Source organism: Sus scrofa, chromosome 14 (genome assembly GCF_000003025.6).
Source record: "Sus scrofa isolate TJ Tabasco breed Duroc chromosome 14, Sscrofa11.1, whole genome shotgun sequence".
Taxonomy (NCBI): domain Eukaryota; kingdom Metazoa; phylum Chordata; class Mammalia; order Artiodactyla; family Suidae; genus Sus; species Sus scrofa.
Window position 1 is genome coordinate 34,758,409 of NC_010456.5, and position 19,207 is coordinate 34,777,615.

General features: G+C 46.1%; 1 protein-coding gene across 4 annotated transcripts in view; it reads left to right on the forward strand.

Moving 5' to 3' along the window:
- Window positions 1–19,207, forward strand: part of KSR2 (kinase suppressor of ras 2) — a 414,659-nt gene that overhangs the window by 83,060 nt on the left and 312,392 nt on the right. For all 4 annotated transcript variants that reach the window (XM_005657319.3, XM_021073978.1, XM_021073979.1 and 1 more), the window contains exon 3: window positions 2,496–2,646. In XM_005657319.3, the coding sequence (XP_005657376.2) occupies window positions 2,496–2,646 (151 nt within the window). The remainder of the gene's footprint in view (window positions 1–2,495; window positions 2,647–19,207) is intronic.

Below are 19,207 nucleotides of genomic sequence, written 5' to 3' on the forward strand. Positions count from 1 at the left end.
GGAAGAGTTTGTATAAAAAGCCCCAGCTTTTTGGCTTCTCTTGGGAAATTGGAATAGCTGATCGCACAGAGCTGAATCCCTTTCTGGTGTCAGTGTACTGAATTCTGATGCCTTTTAGGATCCCACAGGCTGGTCAGCAGCTTTGCTCATTTACGTCTGGCCTGCAGGTGCCTGAGACCTGGCTTTTAGTGTAGTCTGTGAGAATCGAGTCCAAGGCCACCAATCTGTCTGCAGCTCATGCGTGTGTCCACCAGAGGTCCCCATTCTGTAGAGAAACCAGCCGCCTGGAGAAAGCTTCCAGTGAGACGCCCTGGGTTCAAACTCACTATGTGACCCTGGGTAGTGGTCTAACCTATTTGAATTCTAGTGTCCTATTTACAGGCTGATGATGATACTTAAAAAGTGCTCACTTTATGTGGTCTTTGTGACCTTAAAAGAAAATCTGTCAAAAGCACTTAAACAGTGTTCCATCCATTTCATTTATTATTATTATATTTCTATTATCATTAGTATATCACACAAAAGTGTATTTCTTCTTTTGGCTCAAGCTTGTTAAGGCATTCTCTATTTTTTCTTTCTTTATTCCTTCTGTGATTGTGTCTGTGTGTGTGTAAACTTCAGTTTAAATTGAATATGAGGGGGTAAATTATAGGATTAAAATGCACAAAGGCAATCTTGCAGCAAAGAGGATAATTCTTTTATGTTGTGAATCATCTCTTCTAAATGAGATTCATTTTGTACTTTCCTATACTAGTTGGTCATTTTTTTTTTTTTTTTGGTTTTTTGTCTTTTTAGGGCTGCACCCACAGCACTTGGAGGTTCCCAGACTAGGGGTAGAATTAGAACCATAGCTACTGGCCTATACCACAGGCACAGCAACACCAAATCCGAGCCACATCCGCGACCTACACCACAGCTCACAGCAGTGCGAGATCCTTAACCCACTGAGTGGGGCCAGGGATTGAACCTGCGTCCTTGTAGATACTGGTCAGATTCGTTTCTGCTGAGCCACAATGGGAACTCCAAGGTCACCTTTCTTAAAGTGGGGCTTCCCTTTAACATGATAAAGTCTCCAAGTGACTCATTATTGTTCTCTCTCTGTCCCTGACCTAGTAAGTTGGAAAGGCACTGACTGGGTTTCAGCTTTTGTCCTGCATCTTTTTTTTTTGGGAAGAGTTTTGTGCTGATTCAGTTTTCACCTTTCTGCCTACCAGATTAAGGAGAGGATGTAGGGCAAAGTGGTGTCTGACTTGGTTGTAATACACAGCTATGGCCACAAGAGGGCAGAAGCATCCCACAATAGTGCCTTAGATTCTCCATCTTTGGATGTCTAAAACTCTTTTTTTCTTTTTTATATCTTTTTAGGGCTTCACCCGGGGCATATGTAAGTTACCAGGTTAGGGATCAAATCAGAGCTGCTGGCCTATGCCACAGCCACAGCGACACCAGATCGAGCAGAGTCTGCGGCTATGCCGCCTGATCCTTAAGCCTCTGAGGGGGGACAGGGATCCAACCCGCGTCCTCATGGGTACTAGTCGAGTTCTTTACCGCTGACCCACAGGGTAACTCCCAAACTGTTATCGTAATAATAATAATAAATGTAAAAACGTTGGTTACCATTAAGTGCTGCAACATGAAGGCTCTTTTTTTTTTTTTTTTTGTAGGCACATAAGTATAAAGGTTTGACAAATTTCAAGATATATCTATATTGTGTACACAGTTATGCGGAAGGGAGGGTAATTGCTGGTGAAGGGAAACGTACATTTATAGGCAGGAATCCTACCTTTCTGTTGCCATCTCTTCAGAGGTGTTCCCTTTCCCACTCCATTCTGTATTCTACTCTTAGACTGCAAAGTCATGCTCCATGGGGATCAGACACAAATCCCGTTTCATTAACAGTACTGAACCACCCAAGGGTTCTAGCTCCCCTTTCCCCTTAGGGTTTCTGAACCCCCAATCTCAACCTTAGAATGTGTGGTGGGAAAGAGAGAAGCAGGGAGTGGAGAACAGCCATCAGGAGCCTTGGGCTGTGCAGTTTGCTCTGCTCGAGTTCACCCTGAATTTGGGAGAAGTCATTGAAATTCAAGCCGGGCAGGAGGTACAGAAGGCGCTCAAGATGAGTAATTTGGAGGCCTGACCATAAGGAGTTCGGAAGCTGCATGTAATAAGTGCCACCATCTGCAGAGCTCTGACCAGGTGCTAGGCATACATGCTGCCTTGCAAAGCACATGAGCTTAAGATTCCTATTGCACAGGTGAGTACAGTGAGGTTCAGAGAGGTTAAGTGGTTTGCCCAAGTCATCTAGCTAATGAGTGGCAAAGCGGAGATTCAAACCCAGGTCTGTCTGACCCCGAAGTCAAAAGACCCAACCATTATGCCAGGCAGACATCCTCCCGCAGCCTGATGTTCCGTGAGATACCACTAGAGGGCGGCATGGAGGCCTCCCTTCTGGGCGCTTCCAATCTACTTACCAGCCTTTTCTGTTACTCCGCTAGGAGATCACCCCCGGCCAGCTGAGTCTGGAGGACCTCCTGGAGATGACGGATGAGCAGGTGTGTGAGACCGTGGAGAAATACGGGGCTAACCGGGAGGAGTGTGCCCGCCTCAATGCCTCCCTCTCCTGCCTCCGGAACGTCCACATGTCAGGTGAGTGAGCCCTGGGGGATGGAGTCCCCAGCTCGTACCGCCTTCAATCCAGACACCTGCAGGCCGGGCTGATGGTCTATACCGCTGGTGAGCAGAGGAAAGAGGGGCCTGGAGTTCGGAGCCAGAAGAAGTGGTCAGGGCAGCTCCTGGAGACCCTTGCCCAAGGGAGACCTTCGGAAGTTGTAGGACATTTGGTCTGGATAGTTAGTGTCCAGATATGGAAATATTGGGTGTGTGTGTGTGTGTGAAATAGCAGGGTCTTTTAAACTTAGACATTTGTATTCTGCCTCAGTATCTAACTTTTGCATTTTTTTTCATAAAGAAAATACATTCATTGTAAAACAAATTAGAAAATAAACAGTGCTGGCTTCCGCAGCACATATACTAAAACTGGAACAATTCAGAGAAGATTAGCATGGCCCCTGCACAAGGACGGCATGCAAATTCCTGAAGTGTTCTGTATTTAAAAAGAAAATAAACAAAAATAAAATACCCAAGTCCCACCCTCTGCTATTATCATTTTGGTATAATTTTTGGTATAATTCTGGAGTTCCCTTGTGGCTCAGAAGTTTAAGGATCTAGGGTTGTAACTGTTGTGTCTCTAGGTTGCTCCTGTGGCTCAGGTTTGATCCCTGGCCCAGGAACTTCTGTGCGATGTGGGTGCAGCCAAAAACCGTTTTTTTTTTGTTTTTGTTTTTTTTTTTTGGTGTAATTCTTCCTGTGGGCATGTATATAGTTTTTTTAAACAGTAAACGATAAAGCAATAAAATTAGGGTTATTCTTACACATTATTTTGAAACCTGCTTCTTTCACCTGGCAAAATAACCTCTGACTTGTTTTATCAGTTTGGGGTCCAAATATATTGTCATCTTTCTTTGACATTTCTCATTCATTTCTCAAATTCCTGTTTGCCTTGATAAGCAGGACACACAACATCATCCTGAATGAGGCTTTCTGTTTTCCCCTAGGCTCATGATTTTCCCACAGTTTCTGGGGCCTTTTCAGTCCTAAGAAATCAGTTTTGCAAACACTAGCCAAAGCAAAGCGTTATTGGTCCACCTGCACGGTTTGTTTAAGTTCCTACCACAAGGGGGCACTGTTGAACACTAGTCTGGCGCGGGCATGTGGATGTCTATCCACATATGCCCCCTAGATGGATTCAACACAAAACATTCAAGGAGCATTTATGGAATGATTATATGTGCCAGCGAGGCTGGGGATACAGAAGTGGACAAAAAATATATTTGAAACGGGTCATTGGCCCAGATCCCCCTTGCATGCCTTTTTGGTATTCTTTCTTGCTTGCAGATTCTGATGATGCATACAGTCAGCATCAAAAGGGACCCGAGTTGGGAGCTGTTCTGTCATTGAAGGATGTTTGATAGCATTTCTGGCCTCTTCCTACTAGATCCAGTAACACCCATCCTGGTCATGACACACAGAAATGTCTCCCGATATACATATTTTTTTTTTTTATGTGCTAGTCTTCTTTTTTTCCCCTACATTAAAAAAATTACAGCATTGTTGATTTACAATGTTGTATTAGTTTTTGCTGTATAGCAAAGTGATTTGGAGTTCCCGTCTTGGCACAGTGGTTAACAAATCCGACTAGGAACCATGAGGTTGTAGGTTCGATCCCTGGCCTTGCTCAGTGGGTTAACGATCCGGCGTTGCTGTGAGCTGTGGTGTAGGTCGCAGACGCGGCTCCGATCCCGCGTTGCTGTGGCTCTGGCGTAGGCCGGTGGCTACAGCTCCGATTAGACCCCTAGCCTGGGAACTCCATATGCTGCAAGAGCGGCCCAATAAATGGCAAAAAAGACAAAAAAAAAAAAAAAAAAAAAACAAAAAACAAACACAAAGTGATTTGTATGCATACACACACACACACTCTTTTTTAAAAATATTCTTTTCTATTATGGTTTATCACAGGACCCTGAATATAGTTCTCTCTGCGTTACAGTAGGACCTTGTTGATTATCCCCTCCATGTATAATAGCATACATCTGTTCACCCCAACCTCCCACTCCATCCCTCCCCCAACCACAAGTTTGTTCTCTATGTCTGTCTCCGGATATTTCTAAATGCTCCCAGGGAGGGTGCAGAATTACCCCCAGTTGACTAGCTCTAAAGGTCACGTTATTCTTCACTCTAGTACAATGCTATTGACTCACCTAATATTTGCATAGAGAAGAAAGCGCTCAGTCACTCAGTACAGACACAACTGGCTTCAGGGTGGTGACTTCTCACTCCCTACAGTGAGAAGCAGCTGGCGGTTTTCTCTCCTTTAAAAAATTAGACCTAATTACAATATCCTATCATAAACATCTTCTTTGCCAGATGTTTTTTTTTTTTTTTTTTTTTTTTTTTTTTTTTTTTTTTTTTTTTTTTTTTTTTTTTTTTTTTTTTTTTCTTCCTTTGCCAACAGATGTATTTCCTGCTTATTTTATTTTTTTAAATGATTTTTATTTTTTCCGTTATAGCTGGTTTACAGTGTTCTGTCAATTTTCTACTGTACAGCAAGGTGACCTGATCACACATACATTCTTTTTTTCACATTATTATGCTCCATCATAAGTGACTAGATATAGTTCCCAGTGCTATACAGCAGGATCTCATTGCTTATCCATTCCAAAGGCAATAGTTTGCATGTATTAACCCCAAATTCCCAGTCCATCCTTCCCCACTCCCCTTGGCAACCACAAGTTTGTTCTCCAAGTCCATGACTTTCTTTTCTGTGGAAAGGTTCATTTGTGCCATATATTAGATTCCAGATATAAGTGATATCATGTGGTATTTGTCTTTCTCTTTCTGACTTACTTCACTTAGTAAGAGAGTCTCTAGTTCCATCCATGTTGCTGCAAATGGCATTATTTTGTTCTTTTTTATGGCTGAGTAGTATTCCATTGTTCATAATATATATATATATACCACATCTTCTTAATCCATTCATCTGTTGATGGACATTTAGGTTGTTTCCATGTCTTGGCTATTGTGAATAGCGCTGCAATGAACATGTGGGTGCATGTGTTTTTTTCAAGGAAAGTTTTGTCCGGATATATGCCCAAGAGTGGGATTGCTGGGTCATATGGTAGTTCTATGTATAGTTTTCTAAGGTACCTCCATACCATTTTCCATAGTGGTTGTACCAATTTACATTCTCCTGCTCATTTTTTTTTTGGTCTTTTTGTCTTTTCTAGGGCCACACCCGTGGCTTATGGAGGGTCCCAGGCTAGGGGTCAAATCGGAGCTGTAGCCACCGGCCTACACCAGAGCCACAGCAACACGGATCCTGTCGCGTCTGCAACCTACACCACAGCTCATGGCAACTCCAGATCCTTAAGCCGCTGAGTGAGGCCAGGGATCGAACCTACAATCTCATGGTTCCTAGTTGGATTCACTAACCAGTGAGCCATGACGGGAACTCCCTCCTGCTCATTTTAAATGCCTGAAATCTGTCCACTGGTCTCCTAATCCTAGAAATGTAGGTTGTATCCATTTTCTCCTATTATACATATTGCTGCAGTGAACAGCTTTACATGTAAAGTTTGGGTACATCTGTGGTGAACCCTGTTGTGTAGATTCATAGCAGCAGGGTTCCTGCAGGAAAAGGTTTATGTATTTTAAGACTTCTGGTGAATGTAGCCATGTAACTTTCCAAAAACTTTGTACCAATTGACACCTACCCCTCCCACTGTTTCCCCCCCCCCCTCATAATGCATGACAAGCATTTGAAGTTAGGTTCCTCTTTGCTTTTCAGGGTTCATACCTTTTCCTCTGAGTTGTACTCCTGAGTTTGAAAAATGAGCTGGACCCCAGTTCTTCCTGAGAGTGGGGTTTGTGTTGCCTCTCCATGGGCCGGGACATCATCCTTTGTTACATTCTGGGCTGGGGAGACCTTGAGATGGCCCCTCATCTGATGTTTTTTAAACTTTTTTTGATTAAGACACACAGCAGGAATTATGATTTATATCACAGCCCTGTCCACACACACACACAAACACACACACAACTGAAAGGAGTTCCATGAGACAATTCTCATTGTTACTATGCATGATGTTTTACACATTGTTTTCTATTTTATTCCCTGTCATTTACCAGATGCTGGTGATGACCCACCACTTTCATTTCGCACCCCACTTTTGGGCTGTGAGCCCTGGTTTGAAAAAACTAAACAAAACACTCATCTAATCTTCCTGCCTCCACCAGCTATTCCCAGGCAACTGAGATTCCTTCAATGATGTCCTACCTCTGATGCCAAGTTAGAGTCACCAGGACCTTGAAACTAGTGGCCCAGGGCTGTGCTTGTACCCCAGTTCCTCCAGCACTTAGCACCTAGGTCAGCTTGGAGAGAACCTCACGTCAGTAAAGACGGTCCACTAAGCTGAGTGTCCTTAATATCACACTTTACTTCTGTCCTTCCTCTGCATAGTGGTGCCACTTTTCACACTTTATGTTTAAAATTTTTATTGAAGTATAATTAGTTTACAGTGTTAATGTCTGCTGTTCAGCAGAGTGATTCAGTTATAGCTGTATATATTTTTCCATATTCCTTTCCATTGAGGTTTATCACAGGGTATTGACTGTAGTTCCCTTTGCTATGTTGTAGGACCTTGTTATCCATTCTATGTATAATAGTTCACATCTGCTAATCGCAAACTCCCAATCCATCCCTCCCCCACCTTCCCCTTGGCAACCACAAGTCTATGCTCTATGTCTGCGAGTCTGTCTTTGTTTCATAGATATGTTCATTTTGTGTCATATTTTAAATTCCACATATAAGCGCTAGCGTGTGATATTCGTCTTTCTCTGTCTGACATCACTTAATACGAGAATCTCTAGGTCCACCCATGTTGCTACAAATGACATTATTTCATTCTTTTTAATAGCTGAGTAATATCACACTTATTTTTAGTTTGAACTTTTTAAGGGAGGGGTTTGTTTTAAATGGCTGCCTCTCCCTTAGCGACCCGAGGCTGCAGGCGGGCAGGGCTTAACACCTGTGTTTACTCACCATTTATTCGCAGCTCCATATCTAGCTCTTAGGAGGGACTCAGTAAATCTCTCTCTGGGTCAGTTCATCTTCCCCCTCAGGTAGCCCATGAAAACTCCGCAGTGGCTCAGGATACCTGGTCTTTCTTTCTTTTTTTTTTTTTTTTTGTCTTTTTGCTATTTCTTGGGCCGCTCCCATGGCACATGGAGGTTCCCAGGCTAGGGGTCAAATCGGAACTGTAGCCACTGGCCTACGCCAGAGCCACAGCAACGCAGGATCCGAGCCGCGTCTGTAACCTACACCACAGCTCACGCAACGCCGGATCGTTAACCCACTGAGCAAGGGCAGGGACCGAACCCGCAACCTCATGGTTCCTAGTTGGATTCGTTAACCACTGCGCCACGACGGGAACTCCTGGTCTTTCTTATGGATGACAAAGCACCTCAGGATTTGGCTTCCATTTGGAACCCCACTATTCACGTCCCCATCCCCACAAGTCCTAAATATCCAATTAATCTATTAGCTCCTTAGGGTGTCCTAGATTAGGCATGGCTTTCACATCCTGATTACTCACCCCTCCACCTCGAGTTCCCTTCCTCTTTGTCCTCCTGGTGAATCACTGCTTATCCCCAGGCCCAACCCCTGCCTCAAAGCCTCTGCACTTTGTTGAATGGATGAATGAATGGCCATGCCTGACAGTGACTCACTCCCTCCTCTGTGACTCCATGAGGCAGGTGCAGTGGGTCACTTGCTCTTCACCCCTTTATTCCCAGCACCTGGCCCAGGTTACGTGCTTTTGTCCAAGGAGGTTCGGGAAGGCTGCCTGACATGCTTGCTACTCATGTCCACCAGGGGCAGCAGTGAGCCACCCGCCAGCGATTCTTGCTTTAAAGTCTCTTCACTCAACGGGGTTAATAGATGCAAACTATTGCTTTTGGAGTGGACAAGCAATGAGATTCTCTGTATAGCACAGGGAACTATGTTTAGTCACTTGAGGTGGACCATGATGGAGGATAATGTGAGAAAAGAATGTGTATATATGTGTGTGTGTGTGTGTGTGTGTGTGTGTGTGATTGGGTCACTTTGCTGTGCAGCAGAAATTGACAGAACATTGTAAATCAACTATAATGGGGAGAAAAAACTAAAAAAAAAAGATCATTGGTTACCTGAAGCTTTGAATGATTTAGGAGCTCGATGGTTCCTGTCATTTCCTGCCCCTCACCTTACGCAAAAATGTTATCCCAAACTAGGAAAAAAATGAAATGCCTTTCCCACCAGACTCTTGTTTCTTTTATTTTTAAATTTTATTGAAGTACAGTTGATTTACAATGTTGTGTTAATGTCTGCTGTACAGCAAAGTGATTCAGTGATACATGGATACTCTTTCATATTCTTTTCCATTATGGTTTATCACAGGATATTGAATATAATTCTCTGCTCTACAGGAGGACCTTGTTGTTTATCTATTCTCTCTCTAATAGTTTGCACCTGCTAATCCCAAACTCCCAGCACCCCCCCCCACCTTGGTCACCATAAGTCTGTTCTATCTGTGAAGACTTGTTTCTTGAGAGTCACACCATCTTCATCTTGGTATCTCCAGCTCTCAGCCAGAAAACTGGGGTCTCCTGCAGTGATGAAATCAGATATTTTAAATTCTGGGGTGAAGTGGGGTCTCAATGCTTGTTTGTTGAATGACTAAGGGAATACAAATTGTTTTGAGAAACTCATATGGAAACCAAGCATGTGGAAATAAGGAAACCTGATGTGTGGCCAAGAATGTGTGTGGTCTCTGTCTTTCTTAGAGGCTAGGGGCAGCTTGAGTTCAGAATTGTTAGCTCTAATCTTAGTTTTCTTCTTGGCTTTTGTGGGTGTCTTTATTTCCCAGTACCCAAGGAACCCCAAAGATAGGAAAGCTTAACTCTTCTCTTCCCACAGCTTATTAGATCAGCTTTAGCCTGAAACCAGAGAACACTCAATCCTTCCTTCAACAAACTCAGGGGACCCTGAGACAGGATATTGTAAGCTTTCCTTATCGTTGATCTTATCAGCTATGATCTGAAAGCAAAAAATATCCTTCCTTCCTTCCTTCCTTTCGCCACACTCAGGGCATACGGAAGTTCCTGAGCCAGGATTCAATCAGAGCGCAGCTGCAGCAATGCTGGGTCCTTTAACCCACTGTGCCTGCCTGGGGATCAAACCTGCACTTCTGCAGTGACTGGACCTGCTGCAGTTAGATTCTTAACCCGCTGTGCCATAGCAGGAACTCCCCACCCCCAATTTTTTTCCACTTATTTAACAGAATTTGTCGAATGCCTATGTATACCAGGTACTGTTGTAATCTCTAAAAATTTGTGCTTAGATGTCTGTCCTCATGGCATTTGCTTTCTAGTGGGGGAGAAAGGCAATAAATGATATTCATACTAAGCATGTACATTGTAAAAGGGGTTAGAACAAGTGCTGTGGAGATTCTAGAAATTTGAGCAGGTGAAGGGGGTTGGCAGTGTTGTCTGGGAAGGGAAACAGGCTGTCGTATTACATCCTCTTCACCGTTCCCCTTTCTGCTGTCTCTCTCTCAATCTTCCGCTGTCTGCGCAGTGTGTGGAATCTGGCATCAGACCAGCTCAGGGTCTGCCGCCCATTAGCTGTGTGGTTTTGAGTTAGGTGTCTCACCACGCCGAGCTTAGTTTCCCAAGCAGTAGGGTGGAGAAGACCGTCATTTCCACCCTGCTGATCGTTGGGTGGATTACATGAGCTGATGCAGACAAAGCACAGGGCTTGGTCTGGATTAGGTACGTAGTAACCTTATGGTGACATTATCATCCTAATTCTCATCATCAGCAGTAGCACCATGCCTGCCCTATACTACAACCACCATATCACTAGTCCTAATCCAGTTCTCACACCAGCGTCATCACCACCATCACCACCATCACCACCACCATCACCACCATCACCGTCATCACCGTCACCACCATCACCACCACTATCACCACCACCACCATCACCACCATCACCGTCACCACCGTCACCACCGTCACCACCGTCACCACCATCACCACCATCACCACCACCATCACCGCCACCATCATCACCACCATCACCACCATCATCACCATCACATCACCATCTCCAGGCCTCTAGGCTTTCTCTGCCTCCAACTCACTTTCCTCCCCCTTCTTTCTATCCTCCTCTCTTTTTTTCCTTCAAAGGGCCCTTGGGCTTGAGTTTTCTAATTCCACTCTCTAATTCTTTGTTTCTCTCTGATTTCCCTTCCTTCTGAGCCACAGCTTCCCTTAGCTTTGATGCTTCTTTAGAATCTACTTCCCCTCTCTGTCTGGCTGGATTGTTCTCCAGTGGTACCCACCTTCCTCTGGCCAAAAACATAAAAGCAGAACTCCAAGCAATTTTTCCCATGGCACCACCCCACCCCTGTGGCCCCTATGGACCTGAGTCCTAGGGTGAAGTTGATTTGCCTACTGGAAGAATATGTACTTGCTTCCCCCCACCCCCACCCCATCCCCACCCCCTGCCTCCTGCCCAAGCTCCATCCAGCCCAAGGTTGGAGATCTCAGGTATGAAGAACATAGGCTCTTTTCCTGAACTTTCCTTTCTTGGGTTACAACTACCTTATCAGAGGAGGGCCTGGTGGGAGCATGGCTCAGATATCTGAGAGCTATTGCTGGGGCATTCTTTCTCTTTTTTGATGTTTCCTCTGTCTCTCTACTCTGTATCTTGGCTTTTTTATCAATTTACCCTAATAAGGTGTGGTCACTTGTACCTTCACTTTCCCAAGGAAAAAGCTATGTTCAAGACAGTGGAAGACCTTGCTTTTCTCCATCCCTCCCACCCAACCCTCCCTCAATGTGTGTTGAGCACTCACTACACGCCTGGCCCTGTGCTGGGTCCAGGCTTGAGGACTTTCTTGAGGGCTTCAGGGTGGAGCTGAGACCAAAAGCAGGAGGAGGTCTCCTAATGATTGGATGGAAATGCATTGCTTCCATATGGAAGCGTGGAGCATCCCAAGTGTGGAGAGACCAGTGTGGCTGCTCCACAGGGAATGCTGGGGAGAGAGGAGGGAGCTGGGGTCAGACAGAGGGCAGGGCCAGCCCCTGCAGTGGACTGAGGCATGGAGCTGGCAGGGCAGCACTTGCCCAGTTTTCAAACACTCTGACTATGGTGTAGCTGGGTGGCTTGGGGGTGAGATGCCGGGAAGTGTAGGGGGAGCCCAAGGCACCCCTAGCAGAGGGGGGTGGGTAGGGTTGGGGTGTGTTGGGGGGACAGATGGACTTCCTTCATTGAGCTGCCTCCATCTCCTCCTCCCCTGAGGGTCCAGGGTGGGTGAACTGGCAGCCAGGAGAAAAACAGGAAGCAAAGTGGCCCTGAAATAGGACAGCCTCGGATGCGCTCTGGCTTCTTTGCAGTTTGGGCGTTGAATGAAGCCCACCAGAACTCCGCTTCCACTGCAGCCTTCCTTCAGTTGGAACAAAGAGAAGGAACCGTCTTGATTGCCCTATTGTTCTGACTGCTTCAACTTCCGGAGGGCTGGGCTGGTGGGGAGGAGAGCTGCCCCTCCCCTGCCCCACAGTGTCTGATATGTTCCAGGGCCAGTGTCCTCACATGTGCTCCAGCATCCCGTTCTGTGGGTTCTCAGGAATCCATCACTCAGCGGGGCCCCTGTGTTAGGACTCTGGATCGTAAGCGACCTTACACAGACACCGCTCATTCACTCGCTCTACAAATACTGATTGACATCCTTTGTGTGGGTCACTGTGAGGGACAAAGGGCACCGTGGGGGTCAAGGCCAGCCAGCTCCCATGGACCACGTGTTCTAGACCCAAGCTGTTCACTATGGTGGCCCCTAGACACGTGTAGTGAATTAACTTATATTCATTAAAATGAAATAAAATTAAAATTTCACTTCTCCTGTCACACTAGCCACACTTCAAGTGATCCATAGCCACCTGTGTCTAGTGGTCACCTTATTGGAAAAGCTCGGTTCTGGTTCCATCATCATACAAAGTTCTATTGGACGGTACTGCTCTGGAATATTTCAAGAGAAACAATAAGAGAAATAACAAATGGTGATCAGTTTTATGCAGAGAATTAAAATAGAGTGATACGATGGTGACTAGGTGGCCGGCTTTGAGGGGCTGGCCACAGAGGGGGTGTCCATCAGAGCTCCACCAGAGAAGCAGAACGAGTAGAATAAATTTATTAAGACATTCATTGCAAGGATTTGGCTTATGAGATTGTGGTGACTGGCTGGCTGGTCTGCAGTCCACGGGGCAGGCATCAGGAAGGGCTGGCTGCAACTGCCAGGCCTGAGCTGAAGTCAATGTCTGTGGGCAGAGTTTCTTTTTCTTCAGGAAAGTCTTAGTACTGCTTTTAATGAATTTCAATGGATTAAATCAGGCCCATCCAGATGATTGAGGATAATTTCCCTTACTTAAAGCCAACTGATTATGGACTTTAATCACATCTACAAAATACCTGCACAGCAGGAATGTAAATTAATGTTTTTTTTTATGACTGGAGACTGTGGCTTTAGCGAAGTTGACATACTGAACTGATCATGACAGTGGACTTCTCTGGGGAGGTGACATTTAATCTAAGACTTGAATGACAAGAAGGTACAGATATGAGCAGATCAGGGGAAGCACATTTTGAGCTGAAGAAATGGATCATCAAATCTCCAAAGCCATGTTAAGCAGAAAGGAAGCCCATGTGGCTGAACCAAGTGGTGTGTTTGGGTGACCCGTTGCTAGGTAACACTGTACTCCACAATTTAGTGGCTTAAAATGACACCTGCCTTGTTGCCTCTCATGATTCCATGGGTTGGCAGGGCTCAGCTAGGTGGTTCTTTGGTTGCATGTGTTAGGGCTTGACTGGGCTGGAACATTCAAGATGATGTAGATGCATGAATGGCAATTGACACTGGCAGTTGGATGGGAGTTCAACCTGGGCTGTTTGTGGGGGTGTCCACATGTCGCATGTGGCTCGGGCTCTTACAGCAGGAGTAAGCATTCCAGAAGGCAGGAAATGGAAGCTGCCACTTGCCTTAGAGGCTTAACTGGCACAGGTACAGTGTTGCTTTTGCTGGCAGTATCATTAAGGGGTCCACCAGAGAGCAGAAACACTGTGAGTGCAACAGAAAAAAGGAAAAAGAATTTATTTTAGGAGTATAGACCTTATACAACTGTAGGAAGAGCTGGGGAAGTCAAAGCTCACAAGGACAAACTGGAGATTTAGAGAAAGGTCTCTAACCTGCCCCCATATGAGAGGCCAGCCTGGGTTGTTGGGAACATCTGGAAGGGGCATTTCTAGCTGTTGCGGGGGGACTACTAAAGAGGAGCCGGTGGAAGGTTATTGGTTCTTTGGAGCTGCCACCGCTGTCAGTTTGCAGGTGTCCATGGGTGGACCTGAGGTCACTGTGGGCCACCATGGTCCACTGATAGGCAAGGAGAGTCGGCTGTGGAGCAGAGATGATGGAGGATAAAAGAGGCCAGCAAGCGCTACCACATCTGCCTCCTGCTGCCCCTCCCCTGTCAGCCTTCAGAGCTGGGTGGCCTCACTCTCCCTTCCCTAATCTGGTACAGGTACACTTTTGGCCAACTCTAACCTGGACCCCTACAGGGAAGGGGATGCAGGAAACATGGTGCCTGCCCAGCCAAGTCGGCTGTGGGCCAGTGCAGCTTATGGAGCAGAGGTGGCAGGAGGGAAGGGGCAGGTGAAGAAGCAGCAGGGACCAGCTCCTGGGGAGCCTCGGAGCCATGGCAGGAAAAGGACAGGAGGCTGTTGGAGGGGTTTTTAAGGGCATCATGCTGATTCCGTTAGACTTTACTCATCAGTCAGGGATGGATGGAGCTGGCTTTAGGCAAAATTCAGTCCATCGGTCAGTGCCCTTCCTTCATCTTAGTTCTGCTTCTCTTAAGGTCGGCCTCAACTTCCCCTGTCTACTTCACTCACCTCACTTTCCCCATCTGCACAGTGGGCATGCTGATAGTATCTTCCTCATGGTGTCCAAGAGTTAATACAAATACTTAGTCTGATTTCTGGCAACTCAAGTGCTTAATATATGACAGCTGCGATTATCCTTATTATTATTTTTTAAGTCAGTTCTCCCCACAACTCCCCAACCCCTGCTCTCCCAAGCTGAATCTGAAGAAAGGTAATCATTCTTCCCACAAGCCTCTGGCTGCTCCCTGCGGAGCAGGATGTTGCCCCCCAGCCTTTGTCTTACAGAGCCCTGGCTAGCACCCTGTCCAGGGCTTCACTGCCCTTCCCCAGACAGCTTTCCCTTCTACTGTCCTGTAGGCCACCTTCCAGCTTCTCTCTAGTCCACCTGCCACTGCTTGCCATCAGCTCTGGCTTTCATGGAACGACCCCCCCCGCCCCCCCACTGAATGAGAACAAAGAGAACCTGGCTTCCCTCTGTCATCTCTGATCAGCACCATGGTTGCGCTCAGCAGGTGCTATGCAGAACTGGGCGCAGGACTGACACTGAACTTGTGCTGTGTGGTCCGCAGGGGCTGAACTGTTTGAGGACGGGGGGGCTCCCTGTGCGCTCTACCCATTGAGCCAAGTCTCTTAGAATCGGACCCCAGCACCTCCCCGCAGGCTCCTGGTTGGGTCCCTGTCTCCCCATGTCTTTACTGGCTCGTCATGCCCAGCTACCCCCACCGTCTTGCTTTTCCTTGTATGGCCTGTCTCAGGGCCTTTGCACAGGTCATTCCTTCTGCCTGTCATGCTCTGTCTCAATCTTCCTCTGGCTGTTTCCTTGTTCTTTGGGTCTCAGCTCATATACCACCTTCTCCTGGGTCCATCTCCATCACAGTCATTCCCTCATTTCTTCATGGTCCCTGTCACGAATAACACGATTTTGTTTAAATCTTGGTTTCTCTACCTCTTATCACTAGAACAGTGGTTCTCAGCCTGAAGGTACATCAGAATCCCCCTGAGGGCTCCACCCCCAGAGTTCCCACTTCAGCCAGTCTGGGGCAACACCCAGGAATCTGCATTTTTTTGCCCACACTTATGGCTTGTGGAATTTCCCGGGGCAGAGATTGAACCCATGCCACAGCAGTGGCAGCATGGATCCTTAACCTGCTGAGCCACTGGGGAAATCCAGGAAATCTGCGTTTTTAAACAAGTTCCCACGTGATGCTTCTGCCATTAGCTTGGGGACTGCATTCTGAAACCCAGAATTGTCCCAGGGCCTGGCTCAGCACTAGAGGGTAAGGCATAGTTACTGAGTGATTGAATGAGTGATGGTCCATGGTCCTCAGAACTCCAAATACTGAGTTCTTACTGGGCCAAGAGCTGTTCTAGGTAATTGACATGCAGCACTGGCTTATTTAATACTTTCGACAACCTCTTGAGGTCCATGTTACTATTTCTAGCTTCTGGTAAGAAAACTGAGGCTCGGAGTCACATAGCAACTGAGTATCAGAGGCTGGGTTTGAACCTGGCTCTGATTCCTGTTAAGCCAGGCCTCCTTCCTTAACTGAGGGAGGCCCATGTATCTCCGTTTGCTCAGCTGAAGTGGGCACCCTTGCGGGGGGGGGGGTTTGCAGGGATGTAGCAGCTTAAATCAGAACTGTGTTAAAAAGAAATTGCTTAAAGCCTGCGTATAACTACCACATAACAGCAGCACTGCCCATTCTCAGAGCACCTGCAGTTGCAGGAAGAACCTGCATAGAGATGGTCCCATTTGATTCTCACCACCCTCTGAGCGGTGGGCAGGCCAGGCTGAGTACCCATCACACAGGTGGGAAAACTGAGGCCAAGAGAAGGTCGTTTTGACTGGCATAAAGTCCCACAGAGCTGGGGTTGGAATCACAGTGTCCCATTTCTGCTTCAGCACAGAGCCCTTTCTGCTGTGTGCTGTGGGGTGCGGGGTGGGGTGATGGCCGTGGCTGTGTTTTCCTCCAGGTGGGATCCCAGAGCTGGAGAGTGGGGCTGCCCTAAGCCGGGTGTGGCTGGGAAAGGTCAGAGGTCCCTCGATCCACTTCAGAGTCCAGAGGACTCTTCCTTCTCTTGGTAGTTTGAGTCTCTCTTGGTGACTATTTCTGCCCTTCTCATTTGTGGTTCTGAGAGAATGGGAGTCATCTCTGGGTATGTGAATGTGTTTGCAAAGTTGAGTAAATGTGCAGGAGGAAGGCAGGAAGGGCAGGGATGATGGAGAAGACATCTAAGACTTAAGACGGTGGTGTTATTTGGAACCAAAATATTCCCCCCCCTGCCATGTCCCAATATTGTGACACCATATTGCTGGAAACTACACGATGGTTCTAATTCATAATAGTTGTGCTTTTCACTCAGGCAGGTTTTTTTTTTTTTTTTTTTGCATTGTTTAATTATTTTCCTGATTATGGACTTATAATCTTACATGAGAAGTTGTCCAAGCTGTTATGGGGGGAAGGAGGAAAAAAGGCTTGTTTTGATCATAATTTGCATACTACTTAGTATTTTTAAAAATGGGTACATGCATTTCTCTGGTGGCTCAGCGGGTGAGGGTCTGGTGTCTTCACTGCTGTGGCTTGGGTTTGATCCCTGGCCTGGGAACTTTGGCATGCCATGGTCATGGCCAAAAAATAGACAGGTAAAGAGAAGCCAGCTGAGATTCTTACAAAAGAAAAGAGTCCATAGAGAAAAAAGTCTAGAAGGAAATACACTTGGATATTTATTTAGCATGATTGTTTTGGATTAGGGCGATTGTGTGATTTAAGCAGAAAAAAAAAATCTGAAGGAAAAACAATCCACCTTGACCCCAGTTTGTTTACCTTTTTCTATACCCACCGCTTCTGCTATTTGGATGAGTTCCTTGCTGATTAATCTCCTTCTTTGCACCTGTTTGAAAGGACAAACTTCCTGCTGCATTTTCCTGAAGTAAAATTTCCTGTGGCTTAGGCAATTCTTGATAATGCCCTAAGAGGCAACGTACATGCCGTCACTGCCGGGAAGATTTCCTGGATTGCTCCCGTTCCACTCTTTGTTTTATTTCCTGCAGTTCTCTTGTGGTTGTTTTGATGTATAAATCTCTCATATCAGATTGGAAATTCCTGAATAGCAGGAGCCATCATAAGTAACAATGATAAATTATTACAAGCAGACTTTGTATGAGGTACTCTCCTAAGCTGATTTTAAGGGTAACTTCACTTAATCGTCAGAAGTTGCCCATGAGATAGGGATTCGTGTAGTCCCTGATGTTTAGGTAAGAGAACTAAGGTGCAGGGAGGTGAACCTAGGGACCCAAGGTCATGTGCAAGGAATTGCAGGGCCCCAGGATTTGAGTCAGGCTGACCACAGGCTCTTATTTTTTGGTTTTGGCATCTTTTGTTTCCTATAAAGGACTTAGCACAGTAGCAAAAGTATCATTGAAGGAATGAACAAATAAATGAGCGGTCATGATTTAATTGTGGAAAACGATTCCTTGAAGGGGGAGGTTGAAGCATTTCTGGATTTGCCCCAGGAGAGAGAAGAGAGAGATTGATGACTTCTGTCTATATCACGGATGGGCGTGTGAGGTACAGCTAACAGATAATGAGAGAGCATTCTCTCTAGTTCCCGGGTCAGGGAAGTGCAGTCCACTGGCCACATTCGGCCCCTCTGCCTGCTTCTGAAAATAAAGTTTTATTGAACTACTGTCACGCCCATTTGTTTACAGTGCAAAATAAAAGTCACATTTTATGGTAAGAGAAGAAAAGTGCAAATGTTAAAAAAAATGTTAAAAAAAAATCTGCATCACGGGAGTTCTCTTTGTGGCTCAGCAGTTAACGAACCCAACTAGAATCCATGAGGATGCAGGTTTGATTCCTGGCCTCGCTCAGTGGGTTAAGGATCCAGCATTGCTTTGTGCTCTGGTGTAGATTGCAGACATGGCTCGGATCCTGAGTTGCTGTGACTGTGGTGTAGGATGGCAGCTGTAGCTCTGATTTGACCCCTAGCCTGGGAACTTCCATATGCCACAGGTGCAACCCTAAAAAACAAAAAACAAGACAAAATCTGCATTATGCCTCAGCAAACCTTCCCCACGGGCAAAAACCCCGATCAACCAACAGAGCACCATGCTCCCAGCATCAACCAGACACCTCCTTAAAGATCACACTCCTCCTTGATTTTATAAGGGGCCATGGTGACGCCTAGATCTGGACTGTTAAACCGTCAGTAATACGCCATTTGATGTACAGCCCACTGTCAAAAAACTTATGGAACCGTGCCTTGACTGCTAATAGGCAGAAAAGTTCTCCGAGCTTTCCAAGATGCCGTTCCCGAGTTTTAATCCTCAGTGTGGCTCAAATAAAATTTTCCATTTCTTTCTTAGATCGATGAATTAATTTTCCATCGACAACCTATTATATTGTCAATGGCTGTTTTCACACAGCAACAGCAGGACAGAGACCACATGGCCCAGAAAGCCTAAAGTATTGACTCTCTGGCCTTTTCCAGGAAAGTTTGCTAACACTTATGGTAAAAGACGAAGCAAGAAATCCTGAGCATCAGCTAAAACAAAGGCACACATGCTCTAAAGCAGGAGAGATCTCCGTGTGATGTTAAGAAGAACTTCCTTTG